The sequence below is a fragment of the Nyctereutes procyonoides genome, unplaced genomic scaffold, assembly GCF_905146905.1.
Source record: "Nyctereutes procyonoides isolate TBG_1078 unplaced genomic scaffold, NYPRO_anot_genome, whole genome shotgun sequence".
NCBI lineage: Eukaryota > Metazoa > Chordata > Mammalia > Carnivora > Canidae > Nyctereutes > Nyctereutes procyonoides.
The window spans coordinates 6038322-6064375 of record NW_026575144.1 but is presented as its reverse complement, the minus strand read 5'-3'; the positions used below and the strand labels follow the sequence as shown (position 1 = coordinate 6064375).

The following is a 26054-nucleotide window of genomic DNA, read 5'->3' as shown; positions in this document are numbered from 1 at the left end:
CATAATGCCATCACACAATACAGGTCCGGAGGGCCCAACCTCTAACTGTGTCGCATCAATATCTCAATGCATGAAATGCTGTTGGAAAACTAGAAAAAATAATTCAGTGTTCTGTAAATATTTTGCCTCAAAAGGATGACAGTTAAAGAAAGAGAAGAGGCTGTATTCAGAGCAGTACTACCTCTGAGGCTAGAATAACGTATTGAGTCAAAATTCTATTTGTATTTTCCTTTTATTAATGCTCATTTAGGGGCTCCAAGAGTGCCTCTCCATTGGTTTACACTGAAAGCAGCTAAAAATTAAGATCATATCTGACCTCCCAACTTGCTTCACTGTCTTCGGTTTAAACCTTGTTGGTCTAAATACAAATGCAAGTGAAGGAAACATGATATACAAATTATGGAGAATCCCATTTTTCGGTCCTACCCTAAAAATATAGTACTCTAACCCTGATTCTAACCAAAAGTCTGGGAATCAATGGATGTAGTGACGGATGCTGTTTTGATACATTTCTCCTTATCCCAATATTCTTTTCTAATCCCTAATTCTCCACACAGCAGGATCCTCTGCAATATAAACACCTTTACAATCAAGTGACTATTCTGAGAACGCCCTGTATTCCCTCTCGATTTTGAGCTGCTTTTTTTTTTTTTTTCTATCTAGTCAAGGAAGGCACAAGACCTGTAGCTAAGAATATCTCCGGCTCTAGGCAGAATTCCAAGGAACTAGAGATATTAAATAACTTTTAAACAAAACATTCATTCCTGTGTGGAGACTGTTCAATGTCTGACACAAGCTCGTGTTTAAAAATGCCATTCCTATGAAAGATAAAAAGGAAAAGGCAGGTTCTAGCATTTCCACTTCTGTGGCTCTGCTACATTTTTTTTTTTTTTTTTTTTTTTTTTTTTTACTCCAAAGAGTTGAGTTTAAAAATAATTGGGAGGGGGAGGTGTGATGAGGTCGTTCTCACATACTATGCAGCAGGGTTAGCCTAGAAATGACCTCAGTGTTCCTATTTCAGCTGTAAAAAGAATCTGGTAGGTTTTAAATGGCGTCCTACAGCTATTTGGAGTAGAAAGCACAAGAATTTGAGAATGCAGAAGCAAAGCACAGAGTGGTTGAAACTCTGAACGACAGAACTTCGAAAATTGAGAAGAGGTAGGAAGAGGTTTAGATTTTTTTTTTTTTTTTTTGGACCTGGAGAAGTGGCTTTTTAAAAGAAAGCCAGGATTACAAAGGATTTATGAGTGCAAGGTCTCAGTTGCTTGCCTATGGAATGTTTATTTTGGGGAGAAAACTGTAATTTCTTTTCCTTAAGGGGAAGATATTAATATAAAAATTTCTCTAGGGTACAAACACATCAAATAATGCCAGTGGAGTAATATTTTGAGTAGTTGAGTCAAAAGAATCCACGGTCAATCTCTGTGTTGAAACAATTGGGAATCTCACTTCACAGAGAGGTGGGAGGTGGAGAGGGGATCAGAGAGAGCCCACGTCCTCCCAAAATGCTGGAGTTGATAAAGCCAACCTCAGCTGTATTAGTTTTTCTTTAGATATTAAACAAATAAGACAGCATGTTTTTTTCAGTTATCTTTCAAGGAGACCACGGGCCAAAGATAGCATATAAAAAATTGGCAAAGGTATTTGGATAGTATAAGGAGTGTGTGCAAAGTTGGGGCCAATCTTTGTTGAAGGATGAAAGAAAAAAAAGATCTGAAAACAGTGCATCTTACCCACATATCTTAGCTCAAGCAAGACTTGAAACAGCAAAAGCCATACAAGTTCCCAAGGCCTCTGTAACGTCTACAGTGAAATAGAGCCAACGTGGTGGGGAATGGTCAGAGGAGCAACCAGGGTAGACTGCTTTTCTGACGTGAAATACCAAATTCATCCTTTGAAGAAGTGGTTGAAAAGGGTAGAGGGTAATTGTGACACTGCGTTGTTAAGAATGGACTTCCCAAGTTCTTTCCTGTCACAGAAGTGCCCTCATCCTTCTTGGTTTATCTCGCCTTTTCTAGTGCCGTCCACCCTGCCACCTCCTGGTTAATCTTGTCTTTCCTAGTGCCATTCATCCTGCCACCACCGTGCAGCTAAGGAGCTGCGTGAGGGTCTTGCATTTCCTTTACCTGAGAGCCCAACACTAGGCAAATCTAATGGACCCTAGTGACGGTTCGTGGTTCCAGCTGGTCCTCCAGATAGCTGTGAGTGGGACTGCTGAATGCCCTTCTGCCATGGGCCAATTCTTGCTTTGTCTCTTGCTGACTAACACTTGGTGACCCATAGTAAACCAACGGTTTCATTGTCTTAAGTTTCACTTGGAAGTATCTCCTTATTAACATACCCTTTAAAGCCTTTTGTTCTATGGTAGGAACCTATCTCTTTACACATCAGTACTGCCTACCACTTCATTTTTTTAGTAGAGACTCCTATATCCTCCATACTGGTAGAGATCATGATCACATTTTTTAAAGATTTTATTTATTTATTCATGAGAAACACACACAGAGAGAAAGAGAGAGGCAGAGACACAGGCAGGGGGAGAAGCAGGCTCCATGCAGGGAGCCCTCTGTGGGACTCGATCCCGGGTCTCCAGGATCACACCTGGGTTGAATGCGGTGCTAAACCGCTGAGCCACCTGGGCTGCCCAAACCGCTGAGCCACTCGGGCTGCCCTCATGATCACATTTTAATGGGCTTCTTTCCTTTGTCAGTGTACACAGGTTCCCTTCTGGCAAAGACTCAAGTAGGAGACTCTGACCTCCCCCTTTGAGGCTTCAAGCTTCCTTCTCCCACTATAACCTATGTAGGTTCTTTACAGAAACATTTTCAAAACCATTCATGTCAACAACACACCTTTCATGCATATAGTCTGACAGCGCTATGCAAACAGATCAAAACAGCACAAAACAGCTGGGAGCATGGCAGAAAAAGGGAATGTGTAACACGTGGCTTTGGAAAATTTTAGTAGGGAAGCAGCCCGGTGTGTATGAGATGCAGAGGGAGTTGTCAGTGATCGGTGAACATAACCATCGGGAGATGAATGGCTCTGTAAGCTCATACTCATGGAAGATGGAGAGGTCTGTAGGGGAGCGCCTAGCAGGGGGTCTGGGGAGAGCAGGGCAGTACCATGCAGTGCCCTGGATGTGAGCAGAGAAATCAAGTCAATACTTTACCAATAGCAGTGAGGCTTCTTAAGTACAGATGTTATGTGGGGAAAACTGTCAAAACACCCTGCAATATATCCAGATTTGGGAGTGATTAGCATGCGCAACTACTTCTTCCAAGCCCGTAACTGCATGTTTAGTAGGAAGCAACATTTTAAACCAGTCTTCCCCCACCCTCCAAAACTGAGGCCAAAGCAGTGCTCGTGCTCACTCTTATGTGCAGGAAAGCCGTATCAACATCCCACCAATGGCACCAAACCCTGAGACAGATAAAACTTGAGTCTTAAAAAATGGTTGGTTCTTCTATCACGATACAAATATCATGGAGGACCTTGGTCCTGCCATAGAAGGTTGTGGGTCATCATCCAATAGGAACTGGCTGTTTTTCATTCAACTCACCCCATTTTCTATACTTAGCACTCTATGGTCCCTGTAATATACTCTTCCATCTCTCACAATCATCAGAAAAAGTTGAATGCATGTGAAATCGGGTGAAGCACAAGTAATTTATTAGAAGAAATAGCTTAAGCAACCTTATTTAACTCCTGGTCAATGACAGCAGGAAGCATTGACATAAAGAAGGCTTGCTGAACAGGAGGAGGAGAAATTGTGGTAATAAATTCCCTCCTAACACCATCTCTCATCCTCATTCCGCTTTGGCTTGCCCTGAAGCTAAATGACAGGGAACTTCCTGCACTGTTCACTTTTTCTTCTGAGAGCAACACTAGCTGTAGATAGAAGAAAGCCTCCCTATCAGCTTGAATGCCAGATGGAAGGTCTCTGGGATTAACCTTCCTGACTCTTCTGAAACAAATGTAATTAGCAAGATCATTCCACCCCAACAGGAAAAGGAGTTTACCCAGACCGCTTGACAATCCTCTTTGAATCTATAAAGGTACAAGGACGTGTCGAGTCACTTATCCAATAGTAATAAGCGATCATTCAATCATTTCTTCCAGCAATATTAACTGATAATGTACTATGTATTGGGTACTGTCCTAGACTTTGAGATATAGCAATTAATTAAAGATACAAATCACTGTCCTTGTGCCTATTTTGTATTCTAGTGGAGAACAGAGACAATAAGCAAGAATATGTAAACTATGTAGTGGGTTAGGTACTGACAAGTGCCAAACAAGGAATATAGCTGGAAAGGGGGGACAGAAATATTAGGGACAGAAGATGCTTTTGGAATGAGGTGACCAGGGAGAAGGGAAGTGAGAGAGCTAACATGCTGCTATCTGGGGGTGACATGGGGGGTGGGGAACACTGTGGAAAAGGAAACAGCTGGTGCAAAGGCCCTGAGGCAGGAAGTCTCCCTGAGGGTGAGGCGATGGGTGAAAAAGCAGGAGCTGAGCTCAGGGAGGCAAAAGTGGACCAAGGTAAGAGGGCCTCATGGGATCTGGTTCTTACTTTGAACAAACATTAGGGGGTTTTGAGCAGAATGACAAGATATAAACTATGTTTAAATAGGACTGCCTCACCGCTATAATGAGAAATGACTAAATGGTTATGTGTGTGGGGGAAATGTCAGGGGGAAGATGCAGAAGGATGGGACCAATGAAAAGGTAATCCCAAGAGAGATGATATGACTTTAACCTAGGAGCAATGCAGGTGGTGAGAAGTGGCCACATTCCATATATATATATATATATATATATATATATATATATATATAGGGTGGAGTGGGGGGAGCCAGCAGGATTTGCTCATGGACCGAGTGTGGGACATGACCAAGAGGTATCAAGGATGATGTCAGAGTGTTTGCCCTGAGCAAGTCTGTCTTCCCTGCTCCTGGTGCTGACGTGTGGAGTTGAGCATTTCTAACACCGAATTGCAATTATTTATATTGCTAACTTCCCCACTGTACCATAAGTTTCATTTATCAGGGCTTCTGTCCCCTTCCTATTGTGTGCCACACAGTGCTTGTGACAAAAGAAGCCACTGATGACTGTGTATCAAAAAAAAAAAAAAAAAAGGCCTTATAGATACTGAAGGATAAAGGGCATAGATGTAAATGTGTCTGTAGTCCTAAAGTCTAAAAGAAATGAGTTTAGGCCTAAAATAAGTCAGTTCAGGAATATGTTAGGGTTTTAATAAGGAGTGAAAACAGTATGTGAGCTATTATATTTCTTCAGACAATTACTGCTGAAAGGCATATAATATCTCTGGTATACAGCAGAGAATAACCAGTTAATATACATTTTTAAATTATTGGAATTTATCTAAAAAAATCCATTTACCCCATCTAATTGGATACTTTCATACCACCAAGATAATTATGGATTAATGATCTCTTCATGGAACCAGATTATCTCTAGGAGCAAAGGAAGTGGAGAGAAACAGGCAGGTTACTTTCGGGAAGTAACACAGAATTAAGGCTGAAGGGAGTAAGTACCCTCCAAAGCACAGGTCATCTTATTTTTTATTTTTTGTTTTTTAAAGATTTTATTTATTCATTTGAAAGAGAGAGCATGCAAGAGCAGGGGGAGGGGCAGAGGAAGAGGGAGAAGCAGAGTCCCTGCTGAGCAGGAGGCCTGATGCAGGGCTGGTTGATCCCAGGACCTCAGGATCATGACCTGACCTGAAGTCAGACACATAACCATCAGAGCCACCCAGGCACCCTGACCATCATGTTTTTTAAAAAACATGGCAAAAACTAAAAAAATTTAAAAAACCCCAAACCCCCCAAAACAAAACAACCCCCACCCCAAGTAAAGTAGAAAGATAGCCAAGGTGATAAGTTGAAAAGACTATTTGCTAATTTTCTTTATCTTTCTATAATTCAGCACTCTGTCCTTCTGACTATATTCTCTAGGCTGGGGGCCTAGGGGGGTTTCCAGGGAGAGAAGAAAGTGGTGGAATGGTTTTGGACACCTAATGAAAGGCCAAAATTCAAATTGTTGATAAGATTCACTAAGAAAAATATCTGTGTAAATGTCCTGTGAACCTTGCGTACCAATTATTGTCAGACAAACACGACTGTGGGTTCCAAAGTCACCAAGGATGTATCTTGCACGTTGCAGCTAATAAGAATGGCGGAACATTCTCATCAAGGGAGGTTTTCCTTTTGGCTTCCCAGCTTGTGTCCTTTATTGAAACGTTAACTGCTGAAAGCTAGCGATAGAATTATCCCCTGAAGACACTGCAGAATTACTCCACAGTCTCTTTCTTCTTACCACTTAATTTAAAAGGGAAAACTGCACTGGCTGAAATATATTTCTTCATCACAACGTTCCAGTATAAAAACACCACAAACTGATGAAAAGTCAATGCACTTAGCTATTACTTGACCCAACTTGTCAAGCTTGCAGCTATTAAGCAGTAATAGAAAAAAAAAAGGTAAAAAGAAGGCACAATGCAAGACATCAATAGATTGAACAATGCATATGTCCCTTATTCTCTCTACCCATGTCAGTGGCCTCATTATTTATGTTTCTATGGCACCTTGTGGGACATCAACGCTTTTCTGGCCTGAATCACGAGGGACTGTCTTTCCTAGCCATGTGACCAGTGTTTGGGCAGCAGCCAGCCTCCTTCCAGGTCCTGGAGCATGAGTGACCCCAGCCATCAATCCAAGACCTGTTGCTATCTCATTTGGCACTGCTGTTTCACAAGGACAAATTCATCCTGGGGACAGGGCTCAGTTGAATAAAGAAATCCCAGTTTTCTGGTGTTTTGTCTTCTGGTCACAATACAAGATGGACCAGTTCAGAGCAGGAAGGACAGTGTGGGACAGCAGGCCGAGGGTGGCACAGAGCATGGCTTATTTTCTGTGTGCCGGATGATATCACTGCAATCCTATGCTGATTGTTTTGGTGCAGAATCTACACATTTCCACCACATTTAAGTGTTTGAATCATTTGTATGCATTTAGTCTAATGCATTTTTGTTCATCTGTTTTGAGTAAGCCCAAAGCAGTAATAATGCACCTTCAATTTTTCTACTTCATGCCCTTGTCTTTGGGCAAATGGACTTAAAGTGAGCAAATATGTATATAAATATATCTATATACATATTTTATAAAATACATTTATAATATAAATAAATAATTATGTATATTACAAAATGATTCGTGTAAAGATCTTGAAATGACACCCAGAAAAGAAACAACCTACAATGGGAAAATTGTTAGTATTAATACAAGTTATCTTCTGTTTAAGAATGCTCATTCAACCAAGGCTTTTTGAAAAGAACTTACAAATCTAAAAATCTGAGGGGAAGAGGCTGTATTGGGGATATGGCTCAGAGTACCTCCCTCCTTTTTCTCCTGGCCTTACAGCACATCTTTTCATATGCTAATTCATTAAGGAGAGCCTAGGTACCAGTGTTTTCCATCCTTACCACCCTCATGGTGGTACATGATTTGTGATTCTTACTATAAAAAAGTGCAAATATAAAATTCAATCTAGTAGAATAGTTTGGAGTTTCGTTACAGTGATATTTCCTTGTAAATGCCTTAGAAGATCCTGCCATGTATAAGACTGATTGATTATATACATTCTAATTGTTAGTCAGCTAACATTTATTAAGCTCTTCTCATGTTCCAGGACCTTGGCATTGGGGAGTAAACATAAAATTCCTGTTCTACAGATACTAGGAATAACAGCATATGGGCAACAGAAGAAGATGATGAAGGAGCCCATTTTCAAACAGTGTGAGCATGGCTATGGTAGAGATTTGCCAAGGTGCCTGTGGAACATAAAGGAGAGACATTTCACCTGGATTCTAAAAGTGACAGGGAGGGGGAGAGAGTATGGAGGGAACTTCTGGGAGTTTGTGACTCTTGTTCTAAATTCTTAGAATAGTCATGGTAATTAACTAGGTAAAGAATAGGTGGGTGGGGGTGTAATTTCTATGTGGATGTAGTGTGTGTTTGTGGGCCTACAGGCTACCGAGAATGCAGAACTGAAAAGAGTCTGTTGTGTCTGGAGCAAGACATGAGGCTGGACAGGCAGGCTGGGACTGAGTCCAGGGAAACCAAGCAGGGTGGAACCTCGAACCTAACAGGCAGCGACCTAAACCAGGGAAAGGACACCCCTAGCCCACCTCTGCACCCAATTCTCAGCCAGGGTGACTGCTTACAAAATGGACAAGGTCATTTGTATACTCCCACAGGTTATCACTGTACTCTCCAGTTCCAGAAGGAACCAACTACAAAAGCCCACATTGTTACTATTTGAGGGAGAAACAGGGAAACAGAAAACTTTCAGGGAACATGGTGTCCTCTATTCAGCTGTCACAGGGCACCTGGTCCAATGTATCTTCTCTGAAAAAGATACAAACATAACCACAGCCAAAGACACAGGCCTCTTGGTCAGACTGATGCACACAGCTGAGGGCTTATCTCTGGGGAAGGGGAGTCAGCATGATTTGGGGAAAATCTGATAGTGTTCCATCACTGAATTTTGAGATTCTAGAGCCATCCCATTTCTCACAGTCATCTCTTCAGGAACTGGTCCCAATTTTTTTCCTCCTAAGTTCACACAAATGATTTGTATTTTCAATATGAAGTAACTTTAAGTTCTTTAAATAATTAAAACATATGCTGTCTACCATGCACATTTCATAAATTACTTTGCCCATAAAAATACCTTCATTAAAAAAAATACTTGAGGCATACCATTTTAATCCAATAAACCTTGTAGACTTAAACGGTCCAGTCTGATTAGTTCTAACATCCATGTGCACCCCAATACTATCATCCCAATCAAAGCAACAAACATTTCCATCACCTCCAAAGTTTCCTTGTGTCCCTTGGTAATCCATCCGTCCCCCTCCCTCTTCTTTCCCAGGCAACCAGTGATCTACTTTCTCTCACCATGGATTGCATTTTCCAGAATTTTATAAATGGAATCACACAGTCTGTGCACCTTCCCTCTGCTTTCATTCACTCAAGAGCTCTGTCTCTAATCTTAAAGAGATTCTTCCCTTTTGGCTGAGGTTCAGTAAACAGCATCATAATCATGATGATTCCATGACAGTGTGTAACAAAGCATGGCTTGTGGACCACCTGCTTTATAATTATCCAGGGACTGGCTAAAATTTCCTGCTTTACCTCTCCCTAGAACTCTGACATCAGAATAACCACCATGGGCAGGCATTCTCAAACCTGTAGTTTAGTCTAACCTCTTGGGGAACAGCTATTCCTGATCCTTGGTCTAGCTAGCTCTTCTCTCCTTCCAAGTCTTTCTACTTGTTTTTTTTTTTTTTCTTTTCTTTCTTTTATCTTTAAGTGGGATGTTTGGGTTACTTTTCCATGTATTATGTGCATTGTAAACTTTTGTCCTTATGCTGCTTTGATACCTATTTCTCAAGTCCACCATTGGGGCCAGGACTTAGGTGAAGAGAATACTGAGAGTGAGTGGGACTCTTTTATCTCAGATGCAAAATTCAGCGAGGTGCCAAAAAATTGCAAACCAGATGCCTACTTTATTTTTCAAAGAATGAATAAGGCAAAAAAAAAAATCTGTGAACAAAATGTCAAAATTTTAAATAAAGTCAGGACCAGTCACAGTGCCATGCTGAGCCATACTGAACTTGAAAGAAAAAATCAGTGATCCTATCTTTTAAGAGTTATTACTATTTTTATTTTATGTCCAAGGTGAGAGCTCGTTGCCTCAGCCTAGTCTTGGCCCAGGCCCACCTCTGCTTGATAGATTTCCCCGTCCAACAGGCTTTTTGCTGTCCTGAAATCATCATTAGAATGTTACTTCTGGCCCAGCGTTTATAACGTGCTGTGGACAAGAAGAGCTAATTCAAAGCACTCTATGTAGACCCATTAGATGCTTCCTACTTTTCCCCTTTCCATTAACCACAAGTACAGACAATCCTAGACAAAGACAAAACACTGGTCGCTCACAGTCGTGAATTTTTAAAAGAGCCTCAACCGACCATTCAAAATGGAATGTATTCGTGGTATATCTGATTACATGTGCCTTCAACATGAAACTAGACCTATCTCACCTAAACAGACACACAGAAACCATAGCTCTGATTAATGTTATCATTTAAAACATGTACTGTACCTCCCATAGGAGCTAACAACATTTGAGAAAAATCAATGTGGAAGAATAATCTGTATTAATAAATGAGTTCCAACTGAACAGAAAATATGTCTAGAAACGGTGGGGTATGAGGGTAAGGTTCCAGAGACTTTAGTTAAATGTTTTAGGGGAAAGCATGCCATGGAGAGTACTCATGGCTCCCACTCACTTTCAAAAAGTTCACTTGGATGTATCGTGTTTACTGAAAGTCAAGCACTTGTGTTTAGCTAAAGAATGAAGCCATTTGTTATTTATTAAAGAACTTAAGGGCCACAATGGCACACAAGAGCTGGTGACAGATGGGGAATGCTGGTCTTCACTGTCCACATAGAACAGCGTAAGAATCAGACTGGACCAGGAATAAATTCAAGGTAAGTTTGTCATCAGTCATCATTTCCAGCCATAACAGCATGGTAGAAAGGGAAGTTATGGGCTCTGGAGTCAGAGAACTAAAGGAAAAGTTCACTTCTAGTCTTTCCTAGCTGCCTGACCTTGGCCCCTTTCTGCGCCTGTTTGCTCAAATGTGAATGAGGCTACTTTGCAGGGTCACCACAAGAATGAAATGGTAGAGCATCGGGCACAGGCCTGGCTCATAGGAAGCCTTGATCAAACTGTAGCTGTTATCACTACCTCTAGCACTGTAGGCTGTATGACGTATTTGAAGGTTATCTGATCCGGAGACAGATCAACGGTGGAGGTTTTCAAGGAAACAACGAAATTTGTAGTTATTTATGTGTGGTGTGACTATAGGAGAGGGGCAGAGGGCCCAGATGTCCTGTGGGAAGCAGAGCCCATCCTCTCTGTCTGCATTCTCCGTGCCAGGTATGTAGCCTCAAACATTTCATTCTTATAATGGGCCTGGGGAAAAATATCTGGAGCCATAGCCCTTTAAAAAGAGGCAGTCTTCTTGCCAAAAAAGAGCAGTTAATCACAGTCACGGTTACTAGGTACAGTTTTGTTCTTGATATTTTAAAAGACCCAGAAAAGAGCTTCAAAGGTTCATCCAAAGTGGGCAGAAAGTAGGTGGTGGGAAGGAAAGTTAGAAGGAATTAGAGTCATTCACTTCAGGCAAGAGAGGGTTTGACAGATGCCAGATGTGTTAAGTGTTAGGATGCTCACACTGCTCTGCTACCTCTTCTCTCCACTGAATAATAGAAGGACTCCTATGCTCAATGTTTTTCCTCGGATGGATGATTTCCCTTCCTGAAGCAAAGGGGTCAACCAGGTGACCTTGTGAGATCTCTTTTAAGCCTTTGCACAAATACGGAAGAGCAAAGAGACACCCGGCTCATCGATGCGGGGGTGGGTTCCAGCTGCCTCTGTGTCAAGTGAGGTTGAGGGAGCTTGGCACAGAAGAACAGGTGGGAGCCAGGAGTCAGGCAGAGGTGGGTTTGACTCTGCCTCTGAAACTCACTCTTGGAGAAGTTATGGTAGTAAAAGAACTCAACTCTGTCCTCAGCTGTAGCTGGAGATAATCTCTGCCTTCTAGGGTTCCTGAAAGGATTAACTGAAATAATGTTGGCAAAGCACCTAATATTTTGACTGGCACATGTAAGCCTTTGATAAATTGGAGCTATTATTCTGGTTGGTTAAAAAAATGGGTTGAAAAAATAATGCCCTTCGGCTTATAGTTATATCATGCTAGGATAGTTACAAATTCAGGTAGGCAGACCAACACCATGTTGGCCCACAGGATCCATGCTGCCAAGTAGAGCCTGTCCATTCCAGAGGATGTTTGAGGGGACACCTTAGTAACTACCCTGGTGCTAAGAAGCAGAGGACGCTGAAGACAAGGTCTTAGGCATCTTCCTAAGACTCTGGTTTCTATCACTGTCATCACAAGAATCAAAGGAATTATTTTAAAGAGATTCCAAATACATTTCCTACATTTCCAGGTCTAAGTAATATACCATGTCCTACTGACTTGTCATTCACATCAAATGCAGTAAAAACATTAATCAAAAGCAGGTTTGCAAACCAAACTGTCAAAAATGTAATTAGGATTTTTTTCCTTCACAAATGGTACAAAGCTAAAAATGGAAGTCACAAAGAAGTTAACCAGCACTTGCAAAGCAGTGAAATGCAGTGGCCAGCACGCTATACCAAGTAAAAGGAACTCCTTTTATGATCAGACTCTTCTACAAAATGTAATTTCTTGGTGCTACATCAGTGTGTAATTACATATTTAGTGTTACAGAAAGATGCTGGAGGCTGAGAGACAACGGCTCTGGTTTCTGTTCTTGACCCGTGGTGGGGTCTGTGGCAGGACGCCTGCAGGCTGTGGAGAACCAGAGAAGACAGAGGAAACACAAGGTACAAACAAGCACAGAAACTGAGGCCCATGGAGAGAGCTCAACCAGAAACACAGGAGTGTTTCCTGAAGCCCCTCTGTGTCACAAGGAGAATCGAACTTGGCTTGAAAAACGCATCCTGTTTCCATCAAAAGGGGAACAGGTTAGAGCTGATAGAACCAAACCCTACAGACAGGAGAGCAGAACAATGCAGGTTGAACTGATGGAGTCGCATGAACGAGCAGCTTATTTTTGTTGGGAGTGAACAAACACAGGCATGCCACGTTGTAAAATGACTCCAGATACATCAGGGAGCTGGCTGGACGAGGCCTAGTGGAGGTGCCTGTCAACGTGAGATCTATGCAGGCCATCGTGCCATTAAATCAGTCCCAAGCAGGAATCTCAAACAATGGAGCAGCCCTTATATAACCAAAAGATAAGAGTTACATGATGGGGCCAAGTGAAAACCCGTTCTCTTAACTGCATAAAATTCAAGTGGCAACAAGCCTCTGAGCTGGTTACACAGTCCGTAGCTGTTAAATCCAAACACCTCAGTAAGTTCACCACCAGGTCCATTGTTTTCAGAGAGCTTTTTAAAAGTGAGGATACAAAATGTCCACAGAAATCTATTGCATCCGTCCTTACTTTGCTTGAAGTCATCATTTTATGACGCTTTCTTACAACCGTAGATGTTACAAATCCGACTGCATGGTACTTACATACATGGTACTTTATCACAATTTTGGGTAAATGTGGAATAATAGGGTAAAAGAAAAAAATAAAAATAGCATCAAACAGAAGAATCAAGAACACCACAGAAAGAAAATAAATGATAAAACAGGAAGTTCGAGGAGAAGAAAAATATCTACAACGCTGTATATTAATTAGCCTCAAAATCCTCATTACCAAGGGGACATTAAAAGCAATGTTTACTTGTCATATGCCTCTCTCTGAGTCCCCATGAACAAACTGGTCTAAATGGCAGATTCTTTCAGTGAATAACTTCTCAGGAATGGGACAAACCCTTTCCTCAAGTTTATGCCGTATTTTAGACCATGTGGACAAATGCCAATAAAAGTCCATTCAGAGCCCTCAGAGAGCTACCACCTTGAAGAAAGAGAGGTACCTTTAGAAATGCTTATCTCAGTATGGAGGAGGAACTCATGGGATGGAGTATCTAATCCAATCCTGTGCGGCAGCATGACATTCGATGTTAACAGGGGGCAACTTATCCATGACATCTAAATCTAAACTTAAGATGAAATGTGTTCATTTACAATTAAGGGGTAAGAACATCTCCTCCTTATCTGGATTTTGATAGCTTATAATACATTCACCAAAAGAGATCTTAAGTTACGGTGACAAAAAGAAGTTGCTAAATATTTTAAGGCACTTTGACATGTTCCTAAGCATATCGGTGTCCTTCTAGATTTACTACAGGGATTTCACCGGATTTTTCCTTCTTCTGGGTTTTTACTTGATTTTTCATGTAAAATAGACATTAGCACTTCGGTTCATTTTGGAAATGTGCCTCATGAAGGATTTCAGAGATATTTTTCTTTCTTTTTAAAAACGACCTTCAAATAAAAATAATAGACTTTTCAGATAACAAAGCCCAAAGCAAATAACATCATACTCTGCTAATATGGTCATGAAAAGACCAAAGAGACCTTCTGAAGTGGAGTGGGCAAGTGCTAAAATAACTTAAAACATTCTAGCAAAACGTAAAGTACCATTCAGGAAAACAGCAATCAAAGCAGCCCAGGCTAGAGAGCACACCAGAATTCTCCAAAATCTTCCCAAGTTAACTAACAGTGTTGTTTTAAAGGAGGGACTTCCTGGGAGGGACCTAGTGTCAAGGCAGACTGCTTTTTTTGACATCAGAAAGTACCATTATTTCCCCTTTTTTTTCTTAAACGCAGCTGCAGAACCCAACACGTTTCAAGGCCATATGATGGGACTTTCTTTTGTTGATTATGAAGCAGCTGCCGGTTTTGGAAAGGAAATTGTACTCAAGCTTAACTGCACTGAACTGGTCTTGGTTTACCTGCCATATGCAAAACGCCTGTCTTTGTGATGATCTCCAAAAGTGTCCCAAAGCCTGAGAGAGACGCTCACTTCATCAACAACATCCCGGGAACGCTCCAGGACCTGCAGGAGAGACAGGGCATTCCTGCTCAGGGACATTCAGAGGCTCCTCAGGAAAAAGACACTCAGCACCTTCAACCTCACTTGTTCCACATGCATTTAGTTTTCCCCTTCCCTCTAACAGGACCTGAGCTAAGTCCTAATTCTCTTCCTGGAATCACATGACTCAAACCCTCCTCATTCAGGACACTGCACCCCTCCTCCCAAGTGTGCATTTTGCTTTTGTTTTCTCTTGTGGCAGTGAAAACACCAGCTTCATTTTGTGGGCACAAATCACCCCTACCCCCTTTTGAAATCAGACTGGCAATAGCAGTGATGTCCCCTTGGAAGTGAAACTCAGCCCATCTTACCTCCTGGCACACTCGGTACTGGTCAATCGCCCACACGGTAGGCACATGGGTAGCCAGCAGCTGATACTGCGTTAGCGTCGTATTACACGCTCTGGCACAGATTAAGCGTGTCTTCCCCACGGCGTTGTCTCCCACGACCACACACTTGATGGTTTCAACGTTCGGTCTTTCGTAGTCCATGTCAGTGTCCATTTATAAAACTCTGTAAGAAGAGAGCGACAGAGCAATCAAGGATGGAAGGGGTCCAGGCCCTTCTTTGGAGGTACCCAAGCATAAGCAAGAAATTTGGAATTTCATATGAAACCTAATTCAAAGTCAAGTTTTCTATTTATGCCTCACACAAGTACAAAAACATCGCCGGACTGTTATTTTGACCCCAAACGGTTTATTCCGGTTAACATGTTATTTTCTCCTTGGTTTTCTCTAAACACAACCTGCCTACTGAAAATCCATCCAGGCAAGTCAGGACTGCTGGCACACATTTAGAGCTCACTAGCTACTCGTGTTGACCCACTAAAGAGACCGGTCACCTGCAGGTTTAACTTAGACATTGGGGCGTAAGCAATATTAGCGTCCCTGACAATATTAGCATCCACACCATCACAGTCTTCCACTGACTCAGTATCTCCCATTGAAAAGCAGTTTACTGTAGGTTCTACACTATCATGGTGACTTAGAGGAGGATCCAAAGTGCAAGCAGAAAGGATTACTTGGCTTTAAAGAAGCGTAAACTGTAAAACTGAATTTTGATACATTCATAAAATGAATTTGTATTTCTTCATCTATTTTTATTAAACAAATTCATAAAAACAGTATCCTCAAGTGGGGCACCATAAAGCAATATATTTTTGAATTCCCTTTCTCTCTGTGTTTTCATCAAGAAGTCTGGGGCATATGGCAAAGAATGATTTTACTGGGATGGGAAGCTAGTTCGGAATCCTCCTGAAACCATCAAAAAAAGGTTTAAGAGGGTTTGAATGAAGGGTCAAGAGGAAGAGAGAAAGCTGCTGCCAGTACTGTCTGCCCCCCCTTCCCTGACCCCACCCAAGGGCAGTGACCTCCAGAAATGCAAAGCAGAGTGCTTCCCCGCAGCAGCTGGATGGGTGACCAACCATGTAAGACTTTTAAGATTTTAATGAATTATAATTGCTATTTCAAGGAAGTCTATTGTTAAACGAAGAAAACGGGTTAGATGGTCAGTTTTCTAAAAGATTTATTTATTATTTTAGAGAGAGACAAAGAGCTTGTGTGTGAGCAGGGTAGGGGCAGAGGGAGAGAAGCAGACTCCCTGCTGAGTGTGGAGCCCAATGGGGGACTTGATCTCAGGACCCTGAGATCATGACCTGAGCTGACATCAAGAGTCAGAAGCTTAACTGACTGAGCTACCCAGGCACCCCTGGATGGTCACTTTTAACAAGTTGATAGTGATTTTAACGGCCATAATGGTCAAGAAACTGTCCAGAGTAGGGCTTAATACATAACTGGGATTCAGAAAGTGTTTAAATCACCTGATTTGAGAAAACTGATAATTTGGGTAATATGAGATTAAAGAGTATACAGAGAGAGACAGAAAGAAGATTATTAAATAGAATGAGTGCTTTTTCCCAGTTAGGACCACCTGAACACAAGATTGTCTCCTGTAACACCATCACAGGAGGTGTTAAACCTGAGGCTAGAGACTATTTGGCAAGAATTGAGTGAAATGATTCAAAGAACAGATGTGTGGTGAGGTTAGGATCTGGTCTGTGGTTCGAATGCTGCAGAGAGGCTTAAAATAGATACCTGTTCCCCACCTAGCAAATGCAGACTCTAAAGGTGCTGGGTGGAGAAAGAGGCTTAAGAAAAAAAACCTTCAATTCTGATAATCATCCAGGTGAAGTGAGAAGACTCCTCAAATTGATCTCTTCAAAATCTGGCCTGTGGATTACTAGTTCCTGATTTCATCATATAATGTGGAATTAAGCCTGACTTTGGCATTAGATCAATGGCCCTTAAATATCTGCCAGAGAACATTTAGCAAAGTCTGGTTGTCACAATGGGGTTGGAGGAGTGCTACTGGCTTCTAGTGGGTACAGGCCAGAGATGCTTTGAAACACACTACAATACAAGGGACAGCCACCATGACAAAGAATAATCTGGCCCCAAATGACATAGCGCTGAGGTTGAGAAATCCCTGCCTTACAGGGGATGTGGGTTTGAATCCTGGTCTCCCCATTTTCCAGCCCTTTGGCATTGGGCAAGATATTTGCATATTTAGCCTCAGCTTCCTCATCTGTAAAATGGGAATTCTAGTACCAGTCTCCTCAAGTAGTGAGGGCTAGGTGAACTGATGTACCGGACATAAGGATGACCCCAAAGATGCCAATCATGAGGGTGAAGGCAAACACTTTGAATTGACAACAAAAATGAGTTCAGGTGAAAAACCAGAATTAGATGCAAAATCATAAACCTAATAACCACAGACATCTATTAAGAAAGGATATATTTTTAGTAGAGCAATTAAAGAGTAATTCATTGAAAAACAAAGAATGTTTAGTACAAGATGGAGCATAGCTGATGTTATGCAAAGGAGGCAGAAAAAGTTCTAGGTGGGAGTTGGACGTTGTTAGCTAAATGACAATGCAGTTGGGAAGGTAGGTTAAAAATATTTTTCTAGGGTATTTCTCGGTTCTAGAATAAACATGGTAACACTTGTTATTGATAAGAAACTTGATATGTTTTTGGTGATACTACTATGGGGTACCCTGTGTCAGAAAAACAGGATCTGTTTACAGCCCCACAACTCTGGAGGTGGAGTATTTTGATTGTCCTAAGTGGTGGAAAACCCTTCTCTCTCTTTTTTTTTAATTTTAATTTTAATTTTTTATTTTTTTAAGATTTTATTTGTTTATTCACAAAAGACACACACAGAGAGAGAGGCAGAGACACAGGCAAAGGGAGAAGCAGGCTCCATACAGGGAGCCTGATGTGGGACTCGATCCCAGGACTCCAGGATCATGCCATGGCCCGAAGGCAGGCTCTAAACCGCTGAGCCACCCAGGGATCCCCTGAAAACCCTTCTCTTTTGGAAGTGAATTTTATCTTTTTAGGTAGATAAAAGTCATAGGGAGCCAGTCCTTAAAACTTGGGGGCATGTTTGGAAATAGACACACAAAAAAATGTATGGTTGGTTTTCTTGTTGGCTTGCAATCTACCTTGGAAAGCAGCCTCCCAAAAGAATCCCCCAAATAATTTAAATCATGGCAGCAATGGTGGCATAGCTGTGTAGCTTTCACAGAAGACTACTTTGAAGAGGATAAAAGCCTTCAGTTTGATATGAAGACTATGATTACAAAAATATCATTACTTATTTATAGACACATCTCATGAGTAGTCCTAAAAAGAACTTGCGTGTCAAAGGTGAGAATAACATCCGTGGATCCTCTAATCTTTAGCAATCGGCTCAAAACCGAAGTGGCTGCCAAAGGTGCTGAGCCTTGCAGAAAAGGGACGACAAGTAAGGGAAATAAAAGGGCTGAATTCAACACTCGTAGCCCAGTTCACCCACTTTAGACATGGAAGTTCCAGGAAGGGTTTTCTGGATTTCCAAAAGCTGAAAAATCTCGACTTTGGGATAGAGATTTTATTCTGTGGTAATCTAAAAATACATCTACACGTATATTGTGAACTGATTATCTGCTACACATAAACAAACATGAAATTATGATAATTATAAAAGTATGCAATTTTGTCCTTCTTTACTTGTTATGGGCTCTAATTTATTCATATCTAGCACTCTTATGGTTGAATGAGCTCTGAGGACCATCTGCTTAATGATTATCTGGTTTCTGATTTTTATTTACCTAGAATGAGAGCAATACATATTATTCATTTAACACTGTTACTAAATTTCACCACTATGGTGGATACGCATTTGTCTTTAGGTATCTATCTGAGGAGACAAAGAAAATAATAAAAGAAAAAGTCAGAAAGGACTGACATTGGTAACCTGTTACTATGGCAACTTTGTAATCTTACTCAAAACTGACATGAACATCATTTCATACTTTCACTGAATCCTCAGGACATGGATGCTGACCATTAAGTGCTGAAGAATGTATCAGCACATTCTGGACGTCAGAAGTGGTACATTTATTTAAGATTGGCAAGTGAACAAGACAATGTGGGGGTGTGGGTGGGAAGTGAGGACTTGGTGAGGTGGCGTAGGGTGGCTGCCCCCTGGGGGCTGGGGCCACCATCCACCGGCTGCTTAGAGACTGTGGCTGTCCAATCACCCCACATGCCCACGCCACGATTACTGTCATCTTCTGGACTTCAGGTCCCTGCTCCCTGTCACCACCAAGTCAGCCTTCCTGCTATGTCCACAGGGTGATGGATGCATCTGACACTCTAGCCTCACAGACCCTCCACCTCTTTGGCACCAATGACGTTCAGCACACACTACTTGAGCCCTGCATACTTTTGGTCACGTGCTGGATACGGTCAGCCAGAAACATTTTACCTTGGAAATCGTGTGTTTCAAAATCCTTCTCTCAAAGTAAAAACTCCTGTATCTTCACAGCCTGTGCTAGGTGAAATGTGGTCACGACAGCAACTCTCATCAGGAGATGGAATCTATTTCCCTTCATCTTGAATTTGAGCTAGCCTTGTGACTGTGTGGCCCAATCCCAAAGAATGTGGTGGTGATGTTGTGTGAGTTCCAGAGTCGGGGCTTCCAGAAGCCCTGCAGCTCCACCCTCACGCTATTGGAATGCTATCCTGAGGCTGTCATGTAAGGAAGCTGGCCTAGCCTAGCAGAGGAATGGAATTCACAGTGAGAATAATTGAGGTCGCCTTGCCTATGGCTTCACCGCATGCCATATAGTGGGCTACTTGAATCTTCTAGCCCAGACAACTCTCCAGCTGAATGAAGCTTTTTGAGTGAGCCCAGGTGAGGAAACCCCTAGCCAATCTCCAAATTTATGATTATTGTTTTAAACCACCAAGTTTTGGGGTGATTTGTTATGCATCAGCAATTAACAGAAATACATCCATTATACCCTGGGAAAAATCACCAGAACCTTGACTCCTCCTATTTTTTTTTAAAAAATATCAGATTATAGGTCCCTTTTGGGTGGATGATCTTTCCTACCTAGGGTTGATGGATCATGCCAACTTTCTCCTCACCATCATCTTCCACACCTTTATTGTGTGTGTGGTAGGCAAAATAATGTCCCTCAAAGATGTTCATGTCCTAGTCTTTGGGATCTGCAAATATGTTCTGTTACATGGCAGGGAGGAAATAAAGTAGCAGATGAAATTAAGCTGCTAATTGGCTGACTTTCGTATAAGGAGGTCATTCTGGATTGTGTGGGTAGGTCCAATGCAATCACTCAGGTTCTTTCACGTGGAAGAAAGAGGTAAAGATCAGAGTGTGAGAAATATATGAAGATGCTACACTGCTGGCTTTTGAGGTGAGGTGGCAAGGGCCATGAACCAAGGAATGCAAGTGACTTCTAGGCATTGGAAAAGGAAAGAAGACATATTTTCTCCTAGAGCCTCCAGAAGGAATGCAGCCTACCAATATCTTCATTTTAGTCCAATGAAGCTCATTTTAGACTTTTAACCAACAGAACTATAAGATTATTTGCTGTAAGCTACAAAGTTTTTGGTAATTTTTTAAAAATATTTTATTTATTTTACAGAGAGAAAGAGAGAGAGAGAGTGCGGGCACATGGGCACAATCAGGGGGAGAAGGGAAGGGGAGGAAGAGGACAAAAATCCCAAGCAGACTGCTCGCTGAGAGCAGAGCCCAACTCAGGCTGGAAGTGGGGCTTGATCTCATAACCCTGAGATTGTGACCTGAGCCGAAATGAAGAGTCAGACGCTTAAGACTGAGCCATTCAGGCACCCCAAATTTTCGGTAACTTTTTACAACAGCAACAGCATGCTTTTGCCACACAAAATGGCCTCCTAAATTCTAAATGTTGTTTGCTACCTCAGTGCCTTTACACAGACCATTCCCCAGCCAAGTCTCTACCATTCCTTATCTGCCTGGCAAATTCTGTTCATTGCTTAAAACCTTATTCAGATCTTACCTCCTCCAAAAAAGTCTTCCTATTTGCCCTGCCTCCACAAAGACTATTTACTTACTTCCTCCTCTGTTTCATCAATGGTTCTAGTAGGATCAATCACAATCAGAAATACCCATATAGACTCAATTTTTTCTATATTAGCAAACTATAGAATGGTGGTTTGTGAAATTTTTGTTTTTCCTGTGGCTATACCTTCAAAGTGGCCATCTCATGCCCTTAATGAATCATCACGTATTTCTGAGGTACTACTATGTGCCAAAGTGCTTGGAATATAAGCGCATACCATGCCCTGCTTCTGTAAAGCTTTTTTTGACTATTCACTCAGGTCCACAGGTCCCCAATTTATTTGTGACTCTTTTCTAGGGACAGTCATAAGCCAAATAGTGACATAGCCAAATGTGAGCCTAGCTGCCCTGGTCTCCTGTTCAAATCATTTCTCTTCCCAGGGTGGTACTCTGTTCCCACCTTCAGTCCTTGAGATGATGGCCTTCCTGATGTCCTGTTCCTCTTTGAAGATATAGGCTCTTAGGAAGTGTCAGGCACAGCCACTATGGCTCAATCACCCTATGCCTAGATGACCATCAGAGTCTTGTCTCCATAATTCAGTAATTGTGAGGCACTGTGGCTGAGGAAGTGCATGCATGATATTCTTGTTTCCCCTGGATAGGTGCACTTTAGTACAGAGACATTCTTTGAGTCCAAGTGAGTGTGTAAGTCTCTTCTACTATGGGAAATTCAGATATCAGGAAGGGTGGGCAGGGAAGGCTTATCACTTGTCTACGACATCTTACTAGGCATCTTCTAATTCAAATCACCCCACCACTTGAATATGCCATCTCTAACCATCCCCTGCGTTGTGTTTCTTGTTATGTTTGCTATTTGAATCAAATCATGTGAGCAGTCTGCTTAAAGACAAAACTCTAAGGCCCAAAGAGAGGCCTTTGTACTTTCAGTTCCATTCAATTGTTCATAGGTGGTCTGAACAATGCATTTCACTGCCACTAAATTTTCTGGTCCTTTAGAAAAGCATGTAATCTGAACTTTAAGAAATAATTTAACCTGGTCGTTAAAAAATACTAGTGGAACAAATTTTAGTGTATTTGAAGAGTGAGCTCAGAAAGAAAAACTGGGAATTTTATATTGACAGAAACAAGAGAGAAATGTTAAGAGTTGCATAATAACCATAGCCAACAGCCAAGTTTCGACTGTGCAGATTTCATTATCCTGAGCTCTTAATCACCAGTCCTAGGCAGGCAGGAGCTGCTCTGTGCATAATATAAACATCACAGCTGGAATGGAGAGTGGGTCCAGATCTGGGAAGAGACCATCAGGGTTGGGCTGCACTTCCCTAAATCAGAAGTTTACAGAAATGTATCTCCAGGATAAAATTGACTTTCATTGTTCAATCAACAATATTTTTTTTCACCTGGAGTTTTGATTAAAACAGAGAGGAAAAGTGTCTGAGTGACAGAAAGGACAGTGAATATAAGCCCAGGAATATAGATCATACAGAGGTACTTTTTAAAACATCCACTCATTATTCTCACCAGAGCCCTGTGATAATGGAGACCTATGCAAGATCACACTTTTCAATTTTTTTAAAAAACTCAATGTCAGTGGGGGAGCTGAGCCAGGATTAGAAATAAACTTGCTATATATCCATTGCTCTTAATAAATGCTGCCCCAGTGAAAAACAAAGAACAGATAAAAAAAATCTTAGCTTAAAAGATGCATACAAATTCAAGATAGTTTTAAAAACCACCATAAGTAAACTATGTGCTACATTCTAGACATACTGGTTGACTTTTATCTACAAATTGCCAGGTGATGTCTCCTTTGGTGGCTTGACTCATCACTCTGCTCAGATGTCCTTTCTCATGCCCCCTGATCTTCCACTGAAATTGTTCTGCATCTTTAGGACTCAGACAGTCTTAATTAAAGAAATAATAGTCTCAGCACCTAGTGCCAGGCCTACTGTACTGGTGTACAGTGGTAAGCAAGCCAGGTGTGGTTCTTGCTCACTTGGACCTCGCAGTCAGGTGGGGAGAAACAGGTAGATGTAGTCATAAACTTGATTGAATTTCCTTGAAGAAAAGCAAAAGGGTTATGAGAGAACTAATGGGTGGGAGGTCTGCAGGAAAGACAAGGAAGGGAAACCTCTTTGAGGACGCCCCAGTTTCTTGATATCTGAAGAAGAACAGGGCCCAGTCATGTGCTGGGAAAGAAGCAGGCCTGAAAAAGCTGGGGCCAGAGGAGCTGGAGACAGGAAGGTTAGAAAGGAGGCAGGGGCCACATCACACACAGTCTTGTAGGCCAAACAGGGAACTGGGGTTTTATTCTAAATGCAATGAGAAGCCACTGTGACATTGCAGGCAGAGGAGTAACAAGTTCTGATTTGCTTTTTAGAAGCATCACTGATACCACTGAGACTGCTGTGTGGGGAGCAGCAGCAGAAAGACCAGTTAGGATGCTCCCAGGTTCTCGGTGGGGGTGTGGGGGGTGTTGGGGAGGGGAGGATGCTTGGACCAGGAATCAGCAGAGATGGAGCAAAGTAGACACACAAGTTATGTTTTGGAAAAAGATGCACTTAAAACATTATTCCTTTATACCACTTCCTAGGGTATTTACCAAATTTTGATTTGTAGTATTGACAATTATGCTTAAATGCATCTATTTTCTTCTACCTCACTAAGATTATGCATTTTTGACAACAGAGACTGTTAATTCACCTTTAAACTCTCAAGTCTTTTCAATGTCTTGGCCATATGTGGTTTTCAATTAATATTTATTCAACAGGATATAAAAGTACAGCCATTCCACCTTCCTCAGGAAACCTTCCACCTGGATCTGGCAGTGAACTTGCACTCAGCTATCTCTGGTGACTGATCACTAAGCCTGTGGCCTCGAGAGCAGCAGCATGTGGCTAAGCCTGCAGTCAGTGAGAGGAACACCTTGAGGGACATCTGTGTGGCCCATCATGAGAGCAGTATTTGACAGATGGCATCACACCAGCCGTGGCTCCCCATCAGGAAGAGCATCAGTAACCATGGGAACCACCAGGGACCAAGGTCCAGGCTCCTCCACCAAATGATAAGGCAGGGGGCAGGAGGGAGTCCCAATATAGGCAGGCAGGAGCTTACAGCTGAAATTGATTCAGGAAAAAAAAAAAAAAAGGGGAATATGAACATTTATTGTGAACTAGTGCCTAGAGCCAATTTACGAATCTTTATAATATTTACATTATAAGAGTCTCATAAAATTCCCACCAACTTTTGGACTTTAACATCCTCATTCAAGGGGTTTCTAACTCTTTTGGTGAGGTCACTAATTGGCTGGGAAAGAAGGGGAAAATGGAGGCACATGTACCCACTCCCTATGGAGAAGGATTTATCATCGAAATGAAAGTGAATCTGGAATGAGGAAATTCAATCTTTGCTAAAAGACATCACAAGAGCCAATTAGTTGGACTTGAAGGAAGGACAGCATTGGAAGATTACATGCCTTGGATTCCCTGCTACATGGTCTCGCTGATATTAACCTTATTCTCCACGAATTAGCAGACCCCATGACAGTACCAGAAATATGGATAAAGAGTAACCATATATTAGAACTGGAAAGATTTCTGCCACATTCACTTCCATGGAGCCAATTGAGAAAGTCACTGAAGCCCAGCAGACTGCCCATGTTCACGGGGAAAAGAGCTGGGCTGGGAGGTAAGCAGGATGTCCATGGTCTGGAGTAATGGGAGCTGGCTTGACTTGGGACTGAGATGGGAGAAGCAGGCTGTGGAGCCCCTGGAAAGCCATAAGGCACCTGGTGTGCTGTCCTCAGAAAGGAGTGATCCCAGGGATTGACCCCTTACTGAAGACAAGCCAGGTAGACAGCACTGAGCAGGGGAAAGATTCATTTTGTTTTTCTTCCACTAGCCTGCTTAACTAGACGGTTTCAATTTCAATGCTGCTACAGAAGTGATGGATCTTGTGAATGTGAGAGGGATGGGGCAGGAGTACAATCGCTAAGGCTGACCACTGGTCCATCTTGGCGGTGATATCCCTCACTGTTGTTCTTATGTCAAAGCTCCACAGTTCCCTGGGCCTGTACACTACTGAAGAGCATGGCCTACCCACTCTGGAACTGCGTGGGTTCATTACAGAGCCCCAATTTGGTCTCCAACAGAGCCCTGGAGATGCAAGCATCAGATATAATTCAGCCCTTGGCCACCAGAAATCTGTCTCTAGATGGATGAAGTAAACAGAGACCATTTAACATATGATCTATTAAAAACCCTGACATGTAGAAAAGGACAAGCCGTTTCGCTAAAGACTTAGAAGAAAGGTCTTCTAGTTAAGTATATGTGCTATAAGAAATAGCAAAAGAAAAAAGTTTTTAAAAAATATCTGAACCATGTAGTTGATCCTGGAAAAGAAGATAATGCAGTTGTGTAAACTTACAGCAGATGAAGCTCTAAGTAGGCAATAAGACCAGATAAGTAAAGGCCAAGTATACATGAGAAACAAGATCGCCAAAGTAAAAGTCATACTGGCAACAGTAAATAGCCTTGAAGATGTAGTAAATTGGATTAGTGAGGCACAGGCAAAACATGAGGAACTCTAAGGACAGAAGGAAGGCCATCTGAAAATGATGTCATGGAAGATGATGAGGAGGCTGACAGTAGATAAGCAATCCCCTGGATGCTATGGCTTCTGGGGGGAACTCAGGGAGTAAAGTGTGGCTGAATAGACCAAATTGTCCCAATACAAAAAGGAGGATGGGGCGGGGAGAAGAAGGAGAAAGTAAGAAGATGACTATAGATGTCTCTATTTTTCAGTAAAATGTTTAAATATCGATGCCAGAGAAACTGTATAATAATCCTGCAAACACCTTAGCAAAACATCCTCTAAGACTAATGGCCAAAAAACATTTTTTTTCTATAAAGAAATAATAATATGGATGACCACACACTTCACCAATACACTACTTTA

General features: G+C 41.8%; 1 protein-coding gene across 12 annotated transcripts in view; it reads right to left on the bottom strand.

The window, feature by feature from the left end:
- RHOBTB1 (Rho related BTB domain containing 1) overlaps window positions 1–26054 on the bottom strand; it is a 118063-nt gene that overhangs the window by 23269 nt on the left and 68740 nt on the right. For all 12 annotated transcript variants that reach the window (XM_055308867.1, XM_055308876.1, XM_055308865.1 and 9 more), the window contains 2 exons: window positions 14999–15200; window positions 14548–14651 (listed from right to left, as the gene is read on the bottom strand). In XM_055308867.1, the coding sequence (XP_055164842.1) occupies window positions 14548–14651; window positions 14999–15190 (296 nt within the window). In that variant the 5' untranslated portion in view covers window positions 15191–15200. The remainder of the gene's footprint in view (window positions 1–14547; window positions 14652–14998; window positions 15201–26054) is intronic.